The sequence below is a fragment of the Mytilus edulis genome, chromosome 8 (genome assembly GCF_963676685.1).
Source record: "Mytilus edulis chromosome 8, xbMytEdul2.2, whole genome shotgun sequence".
Taxonomy (NCBI): Eukaryota; Metazoa; Mollusca; class Bivalvia; order Mytilida; family Mytilidae; genus Mytilus; species Mytilus edulis.
Window position 1 is genome coordinate 2,145,381 of NC_092351.1, and position 26,326 is coordinate 2,171,706.

At 33.4% G+C, this 26,326-nt stretch overlaps 1 protein-coding gene across 5 annotated transcripts in view; it reads right to left on the reverse strand.

The window, feature by feature from the left end:
* The window catches only part of LOC139484599 (uncharacterized), a 231,826-nt gene that overhangs the window by 41,059 nt on the left and 164,441 nt on the right, over window positions 1–26,326 (reverse strand). For all 5 annotated transcript variants that reach the window (XM_071268382.1, XM_071268385.1, XM_071268383.1 and 2 more), the window contains 3 exons: window positions 17,229–17,412; window positions 14,345–14,647; window positions 13,944–14,007 (listed from right to left, as the gene is read on the reverse strand). In XM_071268382.1, the coding sequence (XP_071124483.1) occupies window positions 13,944–14,007; window positions 14,345–14,647; window positions 17,229–17,412 (551 nt within the window). The remainder of the gene's footprint in view (window positions 1–13,943; window positions 14,008–14,344; window positions 14,648–17,228; window positions 17,413–26,326) is intronic.

The window sequence follows — 26,326 nt, forward strand, 5'->3', positions numbered from 1 at the left end:
TACATTAATTTGTAGGATCCTTTACTATAGATAATTTAGCTGATCTGTAACAATAACTTCTTCATGCCTTATATATCATGTACTGTAGTACGCCGCTAGATTAAAACTGACGTGGAAAGGTAACACATGGCCAGCGAAAGCTCTTTTCTGAGAGCCCAGGTGGTCGTGTGGTCTAGCGGGACGGCTGCAGTGCAGGCGATTTGGTGTCACGATATCACAGTAGCATGGGTTCGAATCCCGGCGAGGGAAGAACCAAAAATTTGCGAAAGCAGATTTACAGATCTAACATTGTTGGGTTGATGTTTAGACGATTTGTATATACATTATGTACACAGCCATGTATCACCATCATTGATGGCGATCCGATGGATACATCTGTTGTAGGGTTGTCACTGACTCAGACGTACTTATGAATATAATTATTTTCTGTGACTGTATCTTACATTAATTTGTAGGATCCTTTACTATAGATAATTTAGCTGATCTGTAACAATAACATCTTCATGCCTTATATATCATGTACTGTAGTACGCCGCTAGATTAAAACTGACGCGGAAAGGTAACATATGGCCAGCGAAAGCTCTTTTTTGAGAGCCCAGGTGGTCGTGTGGTCTAGCGGGACGGCTGCAGAGCAGGCGATTTGGTGTCACGATATCACAGTAGCATGGGTTCGAATCCCGGCGAGGAAAGAACCAAAAATTTGCGAAAGCAAATTTACAGATCTAACATTGTTGGGTTGATGTTTAGACGAGTTGTATATACATTATGTACACAGCCATGTATCACCATCATTGATGGCGATCCGATAGATACATCTGTTGTAGGGTTGTCACTGACTCAGACGTACTTATGAATATACTTATTTTCTGTGACTGTATCTTACATTCATTTGTAGGATCCTTTACTATAGATAAATTAGCTGATCTGTAACAATAACATCTTCATGCCTTATATATCATGTACTGTAGTACGCCGCTAGATTAAAACTGACGTGGAAAGGTAACACATGGCCAGCGAAAGCTCTTTTTTGAGAGCCCAGGTGGTCGTGTGGTCTATCGGGACGGCTGCAGTGCAGCCGATTTGGTGTCACGATATCACAGTAGCATGGGTTCGAATCCCGGCGAGGGAAGAACCAAAAATTTGCGAAAGCAAATTTACAGATCTAACATTGTTGGGTTGATGTTTAGACGAGTTGTATATACATTATGTACACAGCCATGTATCACCATCATTGATGGCGATCCAATGGATACATCTGTTGTAGGGTTGTCACTGACTCAGACGTACTTATGAATATACTTATTTTCTGTGACTGTATCTTACATTAATTTGTAGGATCCTTTACTATAGATAATTTAGCTGATCTGTAACAATAACATCTTCATGCCTTATATATCATGTACTGTAGTACGCTGCTAGATTAAAACTGACGTGGAAAGGTAACACATGGCCAGCAAAAGCTCTTTTTTGAGAGCCCAGGTTGTCGTGCGGTCTAGCGGGACGGCTGCAGTGCAGGCGATTTGGTGTCACGATATCACAGTTGCATGGGTTCGAATCCTGGCCAGGGAAGAACCAAAAATTTGCGAAAGCAAATTTACAGATCTAACATTGTTGGGTTGATGTTTAGACGAGTTGTATATACATTATGTACACAGCCATGTATCACCATCATTGATGGCGATCCGATGGATACATCTGTTGTAGGGTTGTCACTGACTCAGACGTACTTATGAATATACTTATTTTCTGTGACTGTATCTTACATTCATTTGTAGGATCCTTTACTATAGATAACTTAGCTGATCTGTAACAATAACATCTTCATGCCTTATATATAATGTACTGTAGTACGCCGCTAGATTAAAACTGACGTGGAAAGGTAACACATGGCCAGCGAAAGCTCTTTTTTGAAAGCCCAGGTGGTCGTGTGGTCTAGCGGGACGGCTGCAGTGCAGGCGATTTGGTGTCACGATATCACAGTAGCATGGGTTCGAATCCCGGCGAGGGAAGAACCATAAATTTGCGAAAGCAAATTTACAGATCTAACATTGTTGGGTTGATGTTTAGACGAGTTGTATATACATTATGTACACAGCCATGTATCACCATCATTGATGGCGATCCGATGGATACATCTGTTGTAATGTTGTCACTGACTCAGAAGTACTTATATATACGTATATACTTATAAGTACGTCTGAGTCAGTGACAACCCTACAACTTCGCAATATATATATATATATATATATACAACTCGTCTAAACATCAACCCAACAATGTTAGATCTGTAAATTTGCTTTCGCAAATTTTTGGTTCTTCCCTCGCCGGGATTCGAACCCATGCTACTGTGATATCGTGACACCAAATCGCCTGCACTGCAGCCGTCCCGCTAGACCACACGACCACCTGGGCTCTTAAAAAATAGAGCTTTCGCTGGCCGTGTGTTACGTTTCCACGTCAGTTTTAATCTAGCGGCGTACTGCAGTACATGATATATAAGGCATGAAGATGTTATTGTTACAGATCAGCTAAATTATCTATAGTAAAGGATCCTACAAATTAATGTAAGATACAGTCACAGAAAATAATTATATTTACAAGTACGTCTGAGTCAGTGACAACCCTACAACAGATGTATCCATCGGATCCCCATCAATGATGGTGATACATGGCTGTGTACATAATGTATATACAACTCGTCTAAACATCAACCCAACAATGTTAGATCTGTAAATTTGCTTTCGCAAATTTTTGGTTCTTCCCTCGCCGGGATTCGAACCCATGCTAATGTGATATATATATATATCTGTAATTAGGGGCTGAAGGGTCCTACTTGTCCATTCCATTATTCAAAATATCTATTTCATTATTCAAAATTGGCTATTTCCTAATTTGCACGCGTAATTCGATATTTAAGTCCTTCGTTACTCCTGTAATATCCGCTGCGGAACGTATTGACTATATACCTTTTGTTCCTTTTTTATTTAGCTTTTGATTGTGGTATAGTATATATCTCAATTAGGGGCTGAAAGATCCTTCCAGTCCATTCCATTACTCAAAATATCTATTTCATTTTTCAAAATTGGCTATTTCTAAGTTTTCACGCGTATTTTGGCATTGATGTCCTCCTTAACCTCTGTAATGGTCATTGTGGCACATATCGAATATACTAAGTTTATTCCTCCTTCCATAAGCTTTAATTTAGTGTATATTTTTTACCTTAATACGAGCTGACGGGTTGCAGCAGGCCTTTCATTATTCAAAATATATTATTTCTCAATGTTCACGCTTATTTCGATATTGAAATCCTTGGTTACTCCTGTAATATCCGTTGCGGAACATATTGACTATATACCTTTTGTTCCTCTCTTGATAAGGTGTCGATTAAGGTATAATATATATCTGTAATTATGGGCTGAAGGGTGATAGTAGTCCATTCCGTTATTCGAAATATCCATTTCATTTTTCAAAATTGACTATTTGTCAATGTTCAGGTGTATTTCGATAATCAAGTCCTTCGTTACTCCTGAGATATCCGTTTCGGAACATATTGACTATATACCTTTTGTTCTTCTCTAAATTAACGTTCTATTGAGGTATAATATATATCTGTAATTAGGGGCTAAATGGTCCTACCAGTCCATTCAATTTTTCAAAATATCCATTTCATTATTCAAAATTGGCTATTTCTTAATTTTCACGCATATTTTGGCATTTATGTCCTCTATAACCTCTGTAATGGTCATTGCGGCAGCTATGGATTATACTCAGTTTATTCCTTCATCCATAAGCTTTAATTTGGTGCATATTTGTTTCTCTTAATTAGGAGCTGACGGGATGCAGCAGTCCATTCCATTATTTAAAAATAAGTTATTTCTCAATGTTCACGCGTATTGCGATATTTAGGTCCTTCTTTACTCCTATTATATAAGTTGCGGAACATATTGACTATATACATTTTGTTCCTCTCTTCATAAGCTTTCAATCGAGGTATATTATATATCTGTAATCAGGGACTGAAGGGTCATAACAGTTCATTCCATTATTCAAAATATTCATTTCATTTTTCAAAATTGGTTATTTCTCAATGTTCACGCGTATTTCGATATTCAAGTCAATTGTTACTCCTGTAATATCCGTTGCGGAACATATTGACTTGATACCTTTTGTTCCTCTCTTAATAAGCTTTTTATTGAGGTATAATATATATCTGTAATTAGGAGATGAAGGGTCCAACCAGGTCATTCCATTATTCAAAATATCCATTTCATTATTCAAAATTGGCTATTTCTTAATTTTCACGCGTATTTTGGCATTTATGTCCTCTGTAACCTCTGTAATGGTCATTTCGGCACATATCGATTATTTTTTCCCTTAATTAGAAGCTGACGGGATGCAGAAGTCCATTCCATTATTCAAAATAAGTTATTTCTCAATGTTCACGCGTATTGCGATATTTAGGTCCTTCTTTACTCCTATTATATTAGTTGCGGAACATATTGACTATATACATTTTGTTCCTCTCTTAATAAGCTTTTGATCGAGGTATAATATATATCTGTAATAAGGGACTGAAGGGTCATAGCAGTTCATTCCATTATTCAAAATATTCATTTCATTTTTCAAAATTGGTTATTTCTCAATGTTCACGTGTATTTCGATATTTAAGTCCTTGGTTACTCCTCTAATATACGTTCCGGAACATATTGACTATATATCTTTTGTTCCTCTCCTCATAAAGTTTCGTTTGAGGTATAATATATATCTCTAATTAGGGGCTGAAGGGTCATAGCAGTTCATTCCATTATTCCAAATATCCATTTCATTATTTAAAATTGACCGTTTCTCAATGTTCAGGCGTATTTCGATTTTCAAGTCCTTCGTTACTCCTTTAATATTAGTTGCAGAACTAATTGACTATATAACTGTTGTTCTTCTCTTGATAAGCTTTCGATTGAGGTATAATATATATCTATGATTAGGGGCTGAAGGGCTATAGCTGTCCATTCCATTATTCAAAATATTCATTTCATTATAAAAAACTGACTATTTCTCATTTTTTACGCGTATTTCGATATTAAAGTCCTTCGTTACTCCTGTAATATCCGTTGCAGAACAAATTGACTATATACCTGTTGTTCCTCTCTTGACAAGCTTTCGATTGAGGTATAATTAATGTCTGTAATCCGGGCCTGAAGGGTCATAGCAGTTCATTCCATTATTCAAAATACCCATTTCATTACTAAGTATTCAAAAGTGGCTATTTCTTAATTTGCACTCGTAATTCGATAATTAAGTCCTCCGTTGCTCCTGTAATATCCGTTGCGGAACATATTGACTATATATTTTTCATTCCTTTTTTATTAAGCCTTCGATTGAGGTATAATATATATCTATAATTAGGGGCTGAAGGGTCCTCTACCAGTCCATTCCATTACTCAAAATATCCATTTCATTATTCCACATTGGCTATTTCTTAATTTTCACGCGTATTTTGGCATTTATGTCTTCCGTAACCTCTGTAATAGTCATTGCGGCACATATCGATTATCCGCCGTTTATTCTTCGATCCATAAGCTTTAATTTGGTGTATATTTTTTTTCTTAATACGAGCTTCCCAGTTGCAGCTGTCCATTCCATTATTTAAAATAAGTTATTTCTCAATAATCACGCGTATTTCGATATTGAAGTACTTGGTTTCTTCTGTAATATCCGTTGCTGAACATATTGACTATATACATTTTGTTCCTCTCTTCATAAGCTTTCATTCAAGTTATAATATATATCTGTCATTAGGGGCTAAAGGGTCCTGCCAGTTCAATCCATCATTCAAAATATCCATTTCATTATTCAAAATTGACTATTTCTCAATGTTCAGGCGTATTTCGATATTTAAGTCCTTCGTTACTCCTGTAATATCAGGTGCAGACCAAATTGACTATAAGACTGTTGTTCCTCTCTTGATAAGCTTTCTATTGAGGTATAACATATATATGAAATTAGGGGCTGATGGGTCATAGCTGACCGTTTCATTATTAAAAATATCCATTTCATTATTCAAAATGGACTATTTCTCACTTTTTACGCGTATTTCGATATTTAAGTCCTTCGTTTCTCCTGAAATATCAGTTGCGGAACATATTGAATATATACCTTTTGTTCCTCTTTTGATAAGGTTTCGATTGAGGTATAATATATATCTGTAATTAGGGGTTGATGTGTCATAGCAGTCCAATCTATTATTTAAAATATCCATTTCATTATTCAATATCAGCTATTTCTTATTTTTACGCGTATTGTGGCATTTGGGTCCTCCGTAAACCCTCTTATGGCCATTGCCAATCAGGATATAGCTATAGAATCACAGTCAATTTTTTATATTTATTTCACTATTCACCGCTTCAAGTTGAATAATGAAACATAAACTATTTCATTATTCATTATTCATTTTAGACTCTATCGTAGCCTTTGGTTGATTTGGAACCCCTCACTTCCCATAATTTTGTTGGGTGAAACATATTAACCAAGCATTTGCATAAAAATTGCTTGTTTTTTTTTCAACTAGTGTCTTTTTTAAAAAGCTGCCATAACCTCACCTAATCTATACAATTATATAGAGATAACGACAAAATTATATCGAGATAACGATATGAATCTATAGAGATAACGAAATAATAATATCGAGATAACGAAATTTATATCGAAATAATGATATAATTATATCGAGATAACGAAATAAATATTTCGATATAACGATAAACCCACCGATGCAACGATATAAATAAATATATATATATATATATATTGAGATAACCTCTGGGCTTTCGTATTTTACCGCAGAGAGTAAATTTACGTTTGGTTTTCTTATGTACTGCGATCCAATAGAAACGCAAACCTTACATGCACTTTCTTTTAATACAAAATCTCAAATTTTTAAGTCCGCAATTTTCACATTTTTTCGTCTTCAGTTCTTAACATTTACAAATTCAACAATTTTTTTGGTAAAAAAAATGTACATGATGAATGGCAAAACAACAACATTATCAATAGGTTAACACCTATTTAAGTTGCATTTGGTCTCGTGTGCTCTAATTTGATTTTTTTTTAGTTTTGATTATCATCGCATATCTCTGCAGCGAAAACAAACCCTTTATACCTCAAGACATTACATTAAGACATTGACATGCAGGTAAATGTTTGAGGGATGCATCAGACGAATACTTTTGTAATCCTATCAAAACAAACTTAAAATAATGATGATGTGCTGCATTTTAAAAAGTATGAACTTCTGCAGAGCAATCAGTGGAATACACTTCATTCTCCTTGCTTCACTACTAATATCAATGGAAATGACTTATCTCAAATTTCAACTCGACAGGTGCGACCAGTGTTAAACAAATGATAGCTTGTCATCTTTTGGAACGACTCTCCCGCAACCATTCAAGACCTGTTATATATTAATTCTCATCTTGATCATACTAATGTTCACTGTAGGTGGTTTATGGAGTTGAATTTGTTATTTATAAAAAGAAGTGGAATGAGTGTCAATGAGAAAACTTTCCATCCGATGTACTAAAGGTAAACCATTATAGGTCAAGATACGACCTTCACGGAGCCTTGGCTCACACAAAATAGCAAGCTATAAAGGGCCTACAAATGACTAGTTTCAAACAATTCAGACGGGAAAACTACCTACTAATCTATATGAAAAACAAGAAACGAGAAACACCTAGGAACCACGTCTGTGGCACCGTTAAAGTCCACAATTCCTCTAAAGTCCACAACAAATTTTCACCAAAGTCCACAACGCCGCTGAAGTCCACAAAATGGAACAAAAAAAAACCCACGAAAACGCCGTTAAAGACCACACTAACAAGTTCCACTACTGTCCACAATACAGCACCGTTAAAATTCACACATTTTTTATTAATAAAAACATCAATTCGTTTTTTTTTATCCCGTTATTACAATACAAAACATTGGCCTTTCTTCTCGGTAGTTATTTGTTTATTAGTTAGATAAATGAAAAAGAGTACAGTATCTTTTTTTTAGATGGTTTTGTTCCATTAATTTTGATCTTTATTATGATGATGATGACAATTAGTACATCATTACTAAAAAGTTCGTAAATTCGTTAGTTATTTACTTCTTACATTATAACTGCATTTTTCAAGAACCGGGGATTTTTTTCTTATTCTTTGCATATAATCACTTTTTGACGTTTCTAATGTACACAGCAAACATGCCTCCTAATCTATAACATTTGAACGACTTTTATTCGGACAACAATCTTGATTATATCATTAATCAAAAATTAACAAATGATTGTTGTCTCTTTGACACATTCCCCATTTCCATTCACAATTTTTATAAGTGTATGAATCTCCAAAGGTCTCCTGTTACAGAACTTTCGACCAACGTTATTAATTTCGGTGTTCGTTATAGAAAACAACGAAAAATAATGTGTTATGATTTTCAGAACGGAAAAATTAAGCCAGTATGATAAATTCAAATTAAAAAATGAAACATTCTATTCTTTAAACTATGTTTTTATCGATTAGTATCGGATATCGATTTTAGCACGACCATGCTGTCCTTATAACGCTCTTCTAACAACCGGACTCCGCTCATACTACGACCATCATGCTCATTGTCATTTTAAGATACACTATATAAAGCTCTCAAGGTTTAGTTTGTTGGATTGTAATTTGAACCTCGAACGACACCACAACCATGCTTGACACATCTGTTTCATCCCTGCTATCGCTTACTAAAACATCGTTCTTTGAGCTAAATGGACCAGCAATAGGTTGTGATTCAGGTTTGATTGGTCGGTCCGACATCTCTGCTGGATCAGTATTCGTAACTTTAAGATCAAGAGCTCCCTCAGCCTTAACATTTTACATATACCACCACGCCCAGGTGTCCTGGTAGATTCTGTTGGTATTACTGTGTTTTTTTTCAAGAAATCTACGAAACAGAAGGAATGGAACTGTATTGATACGGAACAAGATGTTGACGTTATTTCGACCGTAACTACTTCAGATCGCGGTATGAACGTAGTATAATCGTTGTGAGAACGTGCTGTAATCGCAGTAAAAGCGTGGTAAGATCGTGTTGCAATCGGATAACTCGTGATATGGTCGTAGTGAGAACGTGATGAGCATAGTAGGATCAGAATAATAGTAGAAAGACTAGTGTGGTGAGAACGTGGTTTAATCGTAGCGGGATCGTTGTAGAAACTATATATAATAGCTACTTGTCATCGTGAAAACAACGAAAAATAGCATTTTCATGCCGCTCATCCCGCGACCTCACCACGAATAAATTTAAGAACGATGAGCGTGGTGCGATCGTGGTCTAGTGGAACTTGGGCTTAAATTGCGATCTTAAATAAATTAAGATCGTGGTGAGGTCGTGGTAAGAGCGGCATGAGAATGTTAATTTTCGTTGATTTCACGATGATACTACGTCTTCATTACGCTTCTTCAACTATCCCGTAACGACTATACATTGTACCACGTTCTCACTACGCTTTATCTACGATTATCATGTTATTACTACGCCCATCACGTTCTCACTACGACCTAATCACGAGTTATCATATTGCAACACGATCTAACCACGCTTCGCCTGCGATTGTAACATGATCTTACCACAATTACACTACGTTCGTACCGATCTTACTACGTTCTCAGCAAAAACGTCAACATTGTAATCCATATAAATACTGTTTCATTCCTTACATGTATATTATTGATAAATACGTAGATTTCTCTGAAACAATACATTCGTGCCACCAAAATCTACCAGAACACGTGCGCATGGGGGTAGGAGTAGATGTAGAGTCGGAGTGAGCTCTTTTAAGCTAGCTTGACACTGCCGATCAAATCAACTCGATGATCCCGATGGTCCAAAGGTCCACGACCAAGCGTGACCAAACTTATTTACAGCAATACAACAAAAAAGTAAATGAAATGGGATTCAGTAGGCTTGATATATATCTAAGATAGCTGCATAGTTTGATGAAAATCCAAGTTGATTTGAATAAGTTATTAAAAAACTTAAAGTGTACTATCTCTATTTTGTCCGAATTGTAAATCCTAGCTTTTTTTTTACCAAGATGACGTTAATTCTTAAATTTTACAGCAATACAACAAAAAAAGTAAATGAAATGGGATTCAGTAAGCTTGATATATATCTAAGATAGGTGCATAGTTTGATGAAAATCCAAGTTGATTTGAAAAAGTTATTAAAAAACTTAAAGTGTACTATCTCTATTTTGTTTTAACTGCAAATTCTAGTATTTTTGACCAGGATTTATTTAATTCTTGAGTTTGACAGCAATACAACAAAAACAAAATGACCTGGGATTCAGTAACCTTATTACATTTCTAAGATAGCTGCATAGTTTGATGAAAATCAAAGTTGATTTGAATAAGTTGTTAAAAAACTTAAAGTGTACTATCTCTATTTTGTCCGAATTGCAAATCCTAGCTTTTTTTACCAAGAGGACGTTAATTCTTTAATTTTACAGCACTACAACAAAAAAGTAAATGACATGGGATTCAGTAAGCTTATCATCTATCTAAGATAGCTGCATAGTTTGATGAAAATCCAAGTTGATTTGAAAAAGTTATTAAAGAAATTAAAGTGTACTATCTCTATTTTGTCCGAATTGCAAATCCTAGCTTTTTTACCAAGATGACATTAATTCGTAAATTTTACAGCAATACAACAAAAAAGTAAATGAAATGGGATTCAGTAAGTTTGATATATATCTAAGATAGGTGCATAGTCTGATGAAAATCCAAGTTGATTTGAAAAAGTTATTAAAAAAATTAAAATGCTATCTTTATTTTGTCTGAATTGCAAATCCTAGCGTTTTTTTACCAAGATGACTTTAATTCTTAAATTTTACAGCAATACAACAAAAAAGTAAATCAAATGGGATTCAGTAAGCTTGATTTATATCTAAGATAGGTGCATAGTCTGATGAAAATCCAAGTTGATTTGAAAAAGTTATAAACAAAATTAAAGATGCCTATCTGAATTTATATAATAATAATTTTTATTTTTACCTATTGTAAAATAAAATTCTTTCATTTCACAGCAATAAATCAAACTACCTAATAAGCTTGAATTTTGTAAGATCAATATTTAATTTAGTTAGATGGGCTGATTAACACCAGTCAAAACTGAATTTGAAGGTCAAGACTAGTCGAGACAGGTCGAGACTAGTTGAGACTGAGTCGAGACTAGTCGAGACAGGTCGATATTGTCAATCAGGTCGAGACAGGTCGAGCCTTGGTCAAGACCATTTCAGACTACACAAAGATCATTAAGTACTGAATCAGACTAATTAAGTAAAGTCGAGACCTAGTCGAGTACACTTAAGTACAGTTAAGTACAGTCGAGACAATGTCGAGATTAGTCGAGTAAAATGTGTGCTCGATTTTACTGGTCGAGCACAAAAACTGGTCAATTCAGACTCTGAGCAGTTTGTAGTGTTAGGGGTCGTTAGGATAGTCGGTCATTGGTCGGGTATGTTCAATTTCAGTATAAAACGTCTGAATTCTGTTATATCACCCGCTGCAGCGAAGGATGCATTTTTTAGTGTGACCTTTGTCCGTATGTACGTCCCAACGATTAGTTTCTGTTCTATTTTACGAAAAACACAGATCAAGATTGGTTTTCGTGTTGATAAGTTTTTACATCGGATGACCAAGAGAGCGTTCCGGTGTATTGCTGTCGCCAAGATTGTCATTACGTAACTTTCGTGTTGGGATTGTAACCAATCAATAAACATGATTACTACGCCGATATTATCGAATTCAAAACAACTGTCCTTATCGCTTGTAATAAATTCTAGTTTTCAATGGATTACTTCTAAAAAAGTTTTTGAGAATATAAAGTAATAATTTGAATATGTTTTGTCGTTAGAAATAAATATAGCATTACAAATTGTTTAATATCTATGCACACGTACAGAAAGTGTGTTTTAACGTATGTGGAAGAATAACTTAAAATAACGTTTGCAATCTCCCATGCAGAATTATCGGTCTTTGCTATGTCTCAATGACCGATAATTCTGCATGGGAGATTGAACGTTTAGCGGGAAAATATGAATACCTACTCAATTCCAATCTATTAGAAAAATCTAGTTATTAAAGAAGAGTGTCCACCATGCACTTGCATTGCACTATTAATATTATAGTAGAATAGAATGATATACAAATGAATGAAAATTATATATTCATGTAATTGTGTATACAAATAATAATATAATATGTAACAATAAACCGGAGCATACTGATTTGTAACACTACAATATACTAGTTATTACGATGAGGTTAGATTCCCTGACATTTATTTATCATCCACGCACGGACTTGTCTCATAAAAAAATATCTGTACATTAACATCACTTTCATGTAAAGAGATGTGATTTTTATTTTGAGACAAGTGCTTGTGACCATCCACAAGAACATGCAGTCATCCGATGTTCAGTACTATCGTAATTTGATTAGTTTTCTATGGTGTGTTATGTAGACTGCTGTTTGTCTCCTCGTCGGATTTCGTTTTTCTCTACGGCTGTGTCGGTTTGTATTAGACCTTTGAGTTAGATTGTTCCTTTGGTATCTTTGGTCTCTTGTAAAATTTGTTACCTCCTTTCAAAAGTACAGATGCGTACTGTACATGGAGGAATTTGTGTACAGTTGAAAATAAATAGTGACAATATATTTTTGCAGAAGCGAAGTTATGAGAGAAAATAAGAGCTGCACACATTTATAGAAAATCGGATGACAGTCATGTTTATTCGTTTATGGCCGAGTAGAGATCGAATTGTGGTCGAATGTGTTCGCGAAGAGTTCGGGTATTGGCCGAGTTGGTCTGGTATGAAACAAGTATAGAAGTCGCCGTGATCATGAATCGATCAGGCATTGGTCGAGTAAATATGGACCACATATCGTACAGTTTGGTGTTGATCGGGAAATGATTGAATATTACTCGAGCAAAGATCGAAATGATAGAGTACTGATCGGTAAACTACTTGTATTCCGACAAAACTCGATATCTACACGATCCTTTCCCGATCAATTCGACAGCTACTCGACGAATTCTCGATCTGTTCTCGAGTGACTTGATTCTTGGTCCTTCATGTCAAAAACTCTCGGTGGTTAGAAAGTCAGATCGATGACGACCACGGTAGACCACCCGAACAGTCTTGTCGATTGAGTCAGACCAGTCTCCCAATCGCTTAATTTGTCTTAATCGGGATTGATCGAGTTGGTATGATCGGCAGTGTGAACCTAGCTTTAGAAACGAATCCTGATATAGCTAAGATGTGGGACCGACCAATTCAAACCGAATCACAACCTATTGCTGGCCTTTTAAGTTCAAATGACGATGTTTTAGTGAATGATAGCAGGGATGACACAGATGTGTCACATCTGAGCACGGTTGAGCCGTTGGAGAAAAGGGACAAGAGGTCAAAATTACATACAGACAAATAATTTTAACCCGGAGTTTAATATGGGTACGTGTACGGTCCAAATACTAATATTGTTTCGAACATACATACATGTAGCATTGCTGAAATAAAATCTTTAATTTATAATTGTACTCATCATGGGTAATACACAATACAAAACTTGTGGACTTGTTATTTTGGACTTTATCGGTGTTATTTTTTTTTTAACTTTAGCGGAGGTCATTTTGTGGACTATTGTGGAGAGTTTGTGGACTTTAACGGCGTTGTGGACTTTAGAGGAAAATTGTTGTGAACTTTAACGGTGCCACATACGACATCAAACGACAACCACGAAACAAGCAAGCTCCTTTTTAGTATACGTATTGATGCCAATTTTATTTGCCCTCACTATAATACTTTGCATTCATGGGTTTCTTTTGATCGTAGATAAACATCATTGTTTTCTTACCTTTCACTTTCTATTGGAGGACAGTTCGAGTTGACATAGTGTTTTTTCTTAACACATTCATAATCTGAAAAATACAAAACAAGGAAAAGGGTGTAAAACTTCCTAGACATTTATGTAATCGATTATGTCTGTTTTAAGTTTAAGTTTATGTTTTACAGCTCAGTGTTAACAGTATAGTAATACAATAGTTGGATCACTAAACACACTCGGTCACTTAGGCCCCTACATATTGAATTGAAAAATCCACAAACGATCACTATCAGTCAAACATTAAATCTTGGAATCGTCCAAGTTGTTTCTTCAAAAGAATGGTCTAAAATGTTGACAGGAAATAATTCCATATAGATACATGTATATAAGAAATATGAAAGCTATATATTTTTAATATATCTATCATGTACCTGGCGATAAAACTGAACCTTTCGGACATAAACTGATGTAACAGAAACAATCCTCTTCTGATGGTTTACACGAACAATTCATCTTTGGTCGTTTGATGAATTTATATCCTTTCGTGTAATCGCAACGACATCTTCTATCTTCAATGCGTGACCCATTATTGAAGACTACTTGGCCCTCTCCATCACATAGTGATTTTGTGTACAAACACTCTCCACTTACATTTGACCATAATCGGAAAGGTTGATATCGATCTGACGAACAATCGACATTCCGAATGTTTCCTGTTATCACATATTTCTCACCTTTAAAAGAAAATGCTAAAAAGTAAATAATTTAAAAACATTCAAATGATAGATTAGCGATCTACCTTCTAAATTAATGCACTTTATAAGATTAGTTCATATTGGAAAATTAAAGGTGATGACAATCAAAATTCACCATCCAGACAGTATGACGCAGACCAGGTTTTCTATAAAAGTTTAATTTTATAACTGCTTTACAAATTCTTTTTCGAAACATAGAACAACGTGATCACAAAACACCTTATAACGATAAATGCCTTTATCTTGTAATATGGTAGTTCTTGTCTATTCGTCAGAAGATTCCTTACATAAAATGCGTTAACCATTAACGTGAACTGTGTGTGTTTGCAGTTCGATAAGAAGGATCTTCATTTGCGACGTGCTGTATTTTTTTTAGATGCAACGTTGCGTAAATAATATTGTTTAAAACATGAATTTATAGGTACAATGTAGTTTACATAAACTCTTCATATATACTTGGATTATATTCGGTACGCCTGAAGTGCGCATCGTCAGACATATTATATTTTTGATAGTGATGTTTCTTTTTTACTTAATGAGATAATACATACATAGATATAGGAAGATGTGGTGTGAGTGCCAATGAGACAACTCTCCATCCAAATAACAATTTAAAAAGTAAACCATTATAGGTTAAAGTACGGCCTTCAACACGGAGCCTTGGCTCACACCGAACAACAAGCTACAGACTATACCAGTTTTTCGGAGGTACATGTAGAAAACAATATGGATTCATCCCAGATGTAAATAACATTTTATCAAAGTTCTCCCTTTTGAAATTTTTGACAAACTATATGTTTCCAGACACGTCCCCGACCAAGTTTCAGTGGAAAAACATTGTCAGTAGTGGTGTTAACCCAATTGATAGACTTCAAAAGGAAGAGCGAATGCGCAGGGACAACGATTTTGTCAAATTCTTAAGATTATCTGAAAAAAATAACTACGATTACCTGTGGCAATATGCAAACATTCGTGGCAGACTTTTAACCGCGAAGCATATAGCTTAACTCGGGACTACTCCTCCTACTAGCGGAAATTGCAAACTGTGTGGACACTTTGTTCTAGATATACTGAACCACCAAATATGTATGTGCACAGAACTTCAATCACAGAGACTTTCACTTTATAACAGATTAACTGAATTAACTAGTTTCAATTTCATGTACTCAACGGTTTCAAAATCGGAAGAGAGCTTCTCAAATCTTTTGCTTGGCAACCATGAAGATCTCTGTGACATTTTAATACCGGAACATCGTTTAGAAGTCCTCAACGAGGGATTTTCCGTCCTAAAATACTGTAGACTGTAAATCCTTCTAAATATTAAGCTATTGACATTTCTAATTATGTGATTTCAAAACTTTTTCTAATTGTTCATAATATTTTGTATTTTGTCTTATGTCAACCTCCTATTGGAGAAAATAAAGTATGATGATGTTTCTCTAATCCGTAAACAAATAGATCATAATTAGCAATGTTTTACTCTAATCAGGATTAAAAGGGGACACAAAACATTGAGGATCACTAATCTTGATAAAAAGATAAGGATTATCTAAATCCGATTGATTGCATAATAATGTGCTTAAAATAAGCTGCTTTAAATCGTACCATAAGCTGGATTAAGAAGATTAGAGGGGATTAGACAGTTTCACACTGCTCTACACTGCTCCACACTATTTTTACGATGGAAGAGCATCTTTTGTGACCTGACGAAACTGTTTCCAATCTGTTTTAGATGGAGGACGATACTTTTGGTCCTTTGTTAAAGAATTTTTATACCTCTCGGTCTTGAACGATATTGAAATCTCCCGTGATAACATCGCCATTGGGATCATGTACATTAGAGAGATATTGAATATCATAACATCTTTATTTTGTGTCAACATTACAATTTCATCTTGCTTTCAAATTAAAGTATATATTATAAAAATAAATTTAATATTTAAAAAAAATGTTCTCCATTTTTTTTTTATTAAAAAGATAATCTAAGTGTGATTTCCATAGTTACAATGCATTTTTTATAACGTTGTTAACCTATGATTTAAGCTAGATAATGCATGCTCAGTGGCAAACCTGCAAGCATATGTAGAATAAGAACATTCGTATAATATATCAAACTACAAAAATGTAACAAAAAAAGAAAAGAAGATTCCCAAAAAACAACAACATGATTTTACAAAGTCATATATAAACATGTATGCAATAACAGCTAAAATCAAAGCCGAGCGTATCAGGATACATTCTGGGTGTGAGAGCTACAAAGTTTCTGTCAACTTAAAACCCGATCCCCATTCATGTATATCAAATAACTAAATATTGCAAAACGTTCATATACAATTGCTTCTTGGTATTTCCACCGTGTGAACTGATCTTTGACAAGAGAAATAAATGAAGAAACTTTATGCATCTCAGACCATTCAACATGACAAATAGTTGACAAGTTGATGTGCCTTTGTATTTGTAACACATAAAAAGTATATGTATATATTATCAAGTTCATATATTTTGAACACTAGAAGTAAAAAGGAGATCATACTATACATTTAATTCATTAAATTCTTACCTGGGGTCACAAAATCTGGATTGATGTTACATTGTTCAGAAAACGATATCTGATTTGTATCAAAAAGACATGTATATTTCGATCTTAAACTGGCGGTGCAATATCCTGAGGCCCGTAATGGTCTTTGAGATACATCTGGACATTGTAAACGGTAGGAATAGTTTGAAGATATCCATAGAAAGATCTGCAAAATAATGCAAACCAGTTAACACTATATAGTATATTATTTACGATCAAGGGTGACCTTATTGTGTAGTATATCACATTGAGAAGTAAAAGTACACGTGACATTAGCTCACTTATTGTCTATTATATGTATTCGTGGTATAGTACACCAGGTTATAGTGCATTGCATTTTACCATTACTATATGTGATAATGTGTAATTTAAGATACTTGTGTTTTATAATAGAACTGTTATTTATAATTGTGATATTTTTATTTCAGAGTTTATTTTTCTTATTCTGGTATTCAATCATCCGAACCTTAAACAGAGTTCATTATTGCTTGATCCAAGAATCGACCCTGTTACAAAACCATATACTAAAATATCCAAAAGTTTCGCAACTAGAAATTTTTCAACAATTCTGTCAGTTGTGTCTTATTTTTAACATAAAGATGTAGGTGAATTTCGTAAATCAAATATTTTTGCAGAATTGTGCTTAATCTATGACGTTTTGTAAAATTAACGGTTGCACCATTTTTCGCCAACAAATATTTTTGCTGAATATACAAAAATCTTTTTCTTTTCAACACAAATTTCAATGGGCGAGGGATGGCGTTACACTTAAAATCAGAAAGTAGGTTGAAAAAGTTAAAAATGTCCAAGAAAATGGATGAAAATAAAACATTATCTTACTTTTTGGCAATAGCAGATATAAATATGAAGCAGATATGAGGAAAAAATGCTTAATATACTTTTAAGTATCATTCATTTGACAATACATACTATCTACTTTGAAGAATTTAAAAAAAAACCAAAACACCTATACAGGGCCGTTGTTGGAGGTCCTGGCCTTGTGGTACTCCTGAAGTTCGACGAAACATACCTGACAGTCAAACTCATAGATCGAAAATAGAATGACAACGAAATGGCTAGAAATGAAAAAGACAAACAGACAATTAATAGTACACAAGACATAACACAAAAAACTAAAGAATAAGCAACAGGTAAAGAACTTCCGGTTTGAATGGCTGACCACGGTTTTTCAAAGCTCTGGGAATAACAAAACAGTTCGTCATGTTCATAGTTATGTATAACTGTGAAAGTCATTCCAACCATTTAAACAATAAACAAAACGCTAATCAACATCAAGAAACTGTCAGATAATCTTTAGAGAACAAAACACAAAAGTTTTATACTTTGCAACATAAGTAATAAAAACAGTGAAAATCCGGACAATGTCAAGATGGCCGGCTCCTATGTCTCGGCACTGAAACAAAACAACAAAAAATTTTCTAAAGATAATGCAGAACCTGATGCTGAATATTTCAACATCAAGCCTGTATTAATTCTAGAATCAGACATTTTTTGGTAGCTCAAAACCCGATAAAAACAACTACCTAACACACACAGAACTGTTTAAATGTATTGATATCACAATACCAGCTAACCATATAAAAGAGGGACGAAAGATACCAAAGGGGCAGTTAAACTCATAAGTCTAAAACAAACTGACAACGCCATGGCTAAAAATGAAAAAGACAAACAGACAAACAATAGACTAGTACACATGACACAACATAGAAAAACAAAGAATAAACAACACGAACCCCACCAAAAACTAGGGGTGATATCAGGTGCTTCGGAAGGGTAAGCAGATCCGGCTCCACATGTGGCAGCCGTCGTGTTGCTTATGTGATATCAAATCCGGTTAATAGTCTAATTCGGTAGGTCACATTCATGAAAGGGAAGGAGGATTGTAGTTACGACGTAAGGAGCATATCCGATATCATTTGTGAAACGGTTATTCCATAACGGTCAACCAACTTGTGATGGCGTCCGTAAAATTTACGAAGGTGATGATTTCAACTCACCATTTGGAACTCTTGGTTTAATAGCTTCCTTGTCAGCAGCAACCCTCTATCAGTAAAATCAAGATAGGAAATGCAAGCACGGGAATATCGTATCAATTGGGAGATTCTAAACGGGCTTCAGAGAGTCATTGGAGGTGTATGGCGCATATATCCAGACAATGAGGAAGACAGAGATACACATGTGTATAATGCAATTACAGTAAGGAAAAACGCATTGAGGTATACCCTAGAAACCCAAAATATGTAGAAAAAGAGAGTCCAACTACTGTGAGAATAAGGATGAAAAATATACCACTATACCCCAATGATGGCCAATTGTTAAGATACCTGCAAAATTGGCACCCCAACGTACTCAATTATCACAGAGAAAGATTAAGGATCGATGGGTTGGTGACAAACGGTCAAACAGGTGACAGAATTTTTCATTGCAAACCCTTTCCACACACAATTCCTAGAAACCAAATGCTTGCATAAAGGTCACAAAAAACCAAACTGTAGCAATGATTAGAAATGCAAGACATGAGGTGCAAATGGACACATGTCAAAGAACTGTACTTCTGAATTTGATAAAAACAATCAAATTGTCTCAGAGGATTGAACAGAATAGTCGGATGAAGAAAGTGAAAATGAATCGGAGGAAGATGAGGATATTGTTCCATCTCAATCGACTGAACATCTCTTACATACTGATGATACTTCCCAGAATGAACAAACCAGAACTTACCAAAGATACCAGTAAAGTAGATATACCAAAACAAAACCTATCTAAATCGGAGTCAGAGGCACCCATAGTACAATCTCCTAAACAAAAGTTAAAAAAAAAAAAAAAGAAAAAAAAAGTATCCAAATCCGAAGAAACAACTCGTGGTCCACTGGACAAATATCTTGGGACAACCCCGCAGCAAAAAACAACAAAACGATCTGAAACCACACCAACCGATACTTTGCATGACAGTGATGTTGGCTCAACAAAACCAAGGACATCCGAAAACTCCTAACTATCACAAATTAAAATACAACCATAAATAATTTAAATATTGTATTATATTTTTTACTTGTTCGTCTATATTTCTTTTTGCAGACAAAAAAAAAAAAAGTCAGAGTGTGATATCATTCTAGATTATATACACTTTGAAATTAGTTTTAAAATAAATATCAATGAAAATGTATATGTATGTAAAGAACAGTGTATAATTTTGTTTATTTTGGAAAAGGACGAATTTTCAAATAACCCCATTCATTAAATCAATGAATAAATGTTTCTGTTCTCAATATGCAATCAAACAAACAAGAGATGAGAACAAGTCAAGTTGTGATAAAAAAAAACACAAAAATAGTTTACCCTGTTTTAGAAAAATACATACGGAAAATTGTATTGTTAATCAAATTTATTAAGACGCAAATAATAAAGAATCACAATACAATAAACATATTAAATGAATATGTTTTTGAACTGTTTATAAAAAATAAAATAGCTGTCAGAAATAAAAATAAAATGAATAAAATAGATCCAAGAAAATTAAAGTTCATAAAGAAACTATCCCTGATAAATATCAATTAATTAATCCACATATATCTGAATTCAATTTCTCTGTTTATCTCACTAACTATCTGTAACAACCTCTCCATGATTCATCCTTGCTCTATAACAAATTATCCGTCCATTTTAATCCTTATATTAGTAGAACTTATACATAATCCTATTTTACATCATGTAAACAACATTTGGATATCTCATAAAATCCACACATTAGGAATATTTCAAATGTCCAATTTAATCCACAATATAAAAAGCTTTTGTCAATCCTTCGCAAGTCAAATATCATCATCCAACATGTTTCTCTGTATAAAAATGCAAGTACTGATCCTGCAAACTATAATCACTCCGATTGTTTCCGTAATAACTGTAAACATGGTTAACGCCTACATCATGTACGTGGTCCTACAATCTCATTATACTGTTAAAATAACAGACCTAAAAATGAATAACAATGAAATTATTATACATGATCTGTTTTTTATTATATATTTATAGTCTCAAATTATGGCAAAAAAGCAATAGTAAAATCTAATGTATGGGAACAAATAAATGAACATATGTGTTTAAATACATGTATGTATGCTAATATATGTTTGTGTTGTTATGTCTCATTTTTATTTCATGAACATTGTTAAGTATGTGTATATATTTGTTTACCAGTACTGTATATATTTAAATCACAAATAAACATGTACATGTACCAATGTTTTTATAGTACACTGTGTAACTTTAAAACCAAGCATTTAATGAAAGTACTTTGTGAATATGAGATGAAACAAATATGTCTACTCCTAAACGTAGTTTTGATACATGTATCAACTACACATTTAAACTCTAAACTAAACAATGGGTGAAAATCTTCATATAATATCACTAAACTGTGAAGATTTAGGCCAAAAAGGCAAAAGAGAAAGATTTCAATTATGGACAAAAATTCAAAAATGTAACATTCTTTTCATTCAAGAGTCACATTTTATAGAAAATATTGAACAAACAATAAATAATGAGTTTGATGGCAAAAATGTTTCATAGTTATGGTAACACACGATCAAGAGGTGTATCAATCTTTGTCAAAAATAATGTAAAATGTAAAACAATAAACGAAATAAAGGATAATGAAGGTAGCATAATTTTGATAAACATAGAAATAAATGACACTATTTTTACTCTAATACATGAATATGCTCCAAATCTACACAAAAATAGAAACAAATTTTTCAAAAAGGTTCAAAATATAATTGAAAACAATCGTTTGGGTATCCTTATATTAGGAGGTGACATGAACGAAACTCTCTCAATTAATGATAGAAAAACTAATATCATCCCAAGAAACTACAAACCAGTAAATAGCTTAAAAAAACTAATAAAGAAAAATAATTTAACAGATGTTTGGCGAGAACTTAAACCAAATACTAGTCAATTCACATGGAGAAGGAAAAATGATACAAACATAGCAAGCAGAATTGACTTCTTCTTGATTAGTTCTGATATAAGACCGCATGTTATGAAAGCAGATATTCATTGGGGGCCCCTTAACCATAGAAGAATGCACTAAAGCAATATTCAACATGAAATTAAATAATTATCAAGGAATAGATGGGTTAAGCGTAGAATTTTATCGCACTTTTTTGAGTAATTTAAAAGAATTTACAGTTGAAGTTTTTAATAAATGCTATGAAGAAGGAGAACTAACAACCATACATAAGATAGGTATAATCTCTTTAATTTACAAAAAAAAGACCCTTTGTCACTTGGATAACGATAGACCAATAACGCTATTAAATGTAGATACTAAACTCATTGCATATGCAATAGCCCAGCTCTTACAACCAATACTGCTGACAATAATTCATGGAGATCAAAATGGGTATATCAAAAATAGATATATTGGTTTTAATATACGCCAAATACAAGACATTATAGACTTGCTGGAACTTTTAACATAGATGGTGCATTACTCTTTATTGACTTTTCAAAAGCATTTGATTCATTAAAAGGGAATTTTATGTATGAAGCCCTTATAAAATTTGGTCTACCAAACTCATTTATTAAATGGATTAAAACATGATATAAGAATATTAAAAGCTGCATGCTAAATAATGGGTGGATGTCAGAAAATTATAATGTATCTAGTGGGATACGTTCAGGCTGTCCTTGCAGCTCTCTTATTTTTACAATAGCAGTAGAAATTCTTGCATGCAAAATAAGACAAGATACTGGTATTAAGGGATTTCAAATAAGACTAGATTCTAAAACACATAGTCTGAAAATCTCACAATAAGCCGATGACACAACTCATTTTTTAAAATGCAAGCAGGAAATTAGCTATGCTTTAAATATTATTGAAATATTTGGAACACTCTCAGGTTTTAAACGCAACCGATCGAAAACAGAAGAATATGGCTAGGCAAACTTAAAAGTTACATGTGTAAATATGAAAATATTAACAGGAATAAAGAACCTTTTAAAAGCCTAGGTGTATACTTTGGACTTAACAAAAATGAATATGACAAATTAAATACTGAACAAAATCTAAAAAAGTCTCAAGATACAATCAATAGCTGGACTAGAAGAAATCCCACAATGATAGGTAGAATAACAGTAATTAAATCTCTCATCCTACCAAATTTAACTTTCTTGGCATCAGTTACAACCATTTGCAAAGAATTTTTAAATGAATTTAAAAAACTGATTTACAACTTCATCTGGGGTAATAAAAAAGTAAAAGTTAAACGGATCACGCTATGTAAGGATTACTTGGAAGGCGGCCTTAAAATGATCAATATTGATGATTTTTTATCAGCTATACAATTATCCTGTGTCAAACGTTTAACATCAACACACTTTGCAAACTGGAAAGGCATTCCCCTTTTCTTTTTTAATAAATTTTGAGAAAACTTTTCTTTATTTAACAGGAATCCAGGTAGCATAAAAGCAATCCCAAAACTCAGTAAAACACTTCCTCTTTTCTATTTAAAATAGTCAAAAGTTGGTTTAAGATAACAAATATCTCTGAAATAAAAACCAACAGTACAAATTTGATTAATATAAGACAACAATACATTTGGGGAAATAATCATATAAAATGTTTAATATTTTCACATTAGATAACCAATGTTATACTATTTATTAATGAGATAATAGATGAAGCAGGAAATATATCACAAAAGGCAGTATTAGATACATTAACCCTCAAATATAACTGGATATCAGATCTATCTAGAATAAGAGCTGCAATACCAAAAAAATGGCAAATGATAATAAAATCAGATAACTCATGCTATACTCAAGTTAAAACAGATAAAAAGCTATACTTAAAAAGACAAAATAATACAAAATTGATCAGCATTGAAAACCTTCCATCAAAAGAAATTTATAAAAGTAATAGCTCATGTTATATACTGGAAAAAACACCAATTGGCTTTCTAAAATGGAAAACAGAATTTAAAGAAGTTTCATCAAGCCATTTATACAAAATGCTTAACTTTATATTTAATAGTTTACAAGTAAACAACCTAAAAATATTCAGGTGGAAGTTACTTCATTATAAACTTCCTTGTAAACAATCATTGTACATCTGGCAACTGAAAAGTGATGACCAGTGCAATATTTGCAACCAATTAGAAAACTATGAACACTTTTGGTAAAATGAAAATGGGAACACAAATAATCACCTTCAAAAATCTAATACTAGGCTACAAGATATATGATAAAAACTATTATGACATCATTCTTTTTTCCACTGAAATAGTATTCTCTATTCATAAAGCTACATATGCATCAGAGTATAAACAAAAAATGTTGATGTCTATAGAATATTTAAATTAGAATTTAAACAATATTATGAAAATATGAAACTTCTTGATAAAACAACAAGTAGATTTTTGAATGATGTTTATAAAAGAATATAATAACCATATTGATTATTGCGCATGATCATTCTTCTGTATTACTATATATAGCATGTAGAAAAACTCAAATATAAACAAATGTTTTATTTTAAGATGTTCAAATGTGACGAATGGTCAATGTTTACATGATTTTTGACCTCGTACTGTCTACTGTCTAATTGCTGGAAAATATCTAATATTTCAGGATAAAAAAAAATCCTTTTTGATCAATTTATCATAAGTCAATGGCAATATAACAAAACTCACCTTTACATTGTTTAGAAATACTCAGTTGAGGTCCTTTGATCTTGAAATCATTCTACGTGTTATCCTTCAATCATTCGATCATCTCAATTTTCACGGAAATATTTTGATCCAGGTTAAAAGTACGGTGACCAGACTCAATATTTTTTAGATTTAATCGTCAAACATACTATATGGCTATATTATATATCATTAGATTCGGAAAAATGAGTACTATTTAAATATCGATACCGTCAAAAAGAAATGTGGTAACAGTTTTGCTTAAACTGAGGTCAAAGATCAAATTCTGTTTTTATTTTTTTTCTTCCATACTTTCAAAATTTGAAGAAATATATAGTAACAATTTAGATTAAATTCTATATACAGACATTTTCTTATATCAATTATCAATGAATTATCTCAAAAATGTTAAAAAAAATTAATAAGAAATCGATTTTTTTCTGGAAATTTGCGTTTTCAAATACTTGTTCTATTACACAAGATCAACACATATTCTGTTAAAATTACAACAGTTACCTTGCCGGCTGACATTCAATCTCATCAATAAATGATAAATATTATTTTTACCTGCATCCTACTGTCATGAAGGCATATTTTGCATACGATCATTCATGAAATTCTTTCAAACTAAAAAGCACTCAATACTTCGAAAATAGTCACAATTCAACATTCCAATCAAAGAGATCCACATAACAGAATTACATCTTCTGCTTAATTGTCAAGGAACATTATTTGAAATTTTCTATATCATTCTGACCCTTTACAGAATCAAAGCCCCGGACATGTAAGGTTTTGTAGTGAACAAACACTTGACTCTTTCACATGCAAATTTTCCTTTCAATGAAGACACAAGATCCTGCAAGGATTCTGCTGAAATATACCTTTTAAAATACACGGTGTGTATTGCATCATTTTACTTTCACCAACCGTATTCTAAAGGTGACTGGATAGGGGTTTAGCAATGTGTAATGCGGTCCAATTTTATAGTTTGAAACGAAGTACGTAAAACATACTGTTTCAGTGCCGTCTCACAGGAAGGTAACCTGACTAAACAACATTACCTAGTGGCAAACTTGAACATGTGGAATAAGAATTATGATGGAGTAGTTTTAAAGAGATAGTCCTGATCATAAACCTTGAAATTATCTTTCATGCCATAACAAGGGCTTCATCATTGTCAATACTACCGAAACTCTAAAAACAACTGAAATAGTCGTGCGTGTCTTCCGAAGTCTTGTAGACAGTTTGTATACCTACTCCAAACAAAGACAAAGTTGCGTCGCATCCGGTAAGTACATGTGCAGCAGGCAATAGTTTACAAATTGTTGGGGAAAGACAGACACATAGTTATTGAGTGGGTGAAAATCT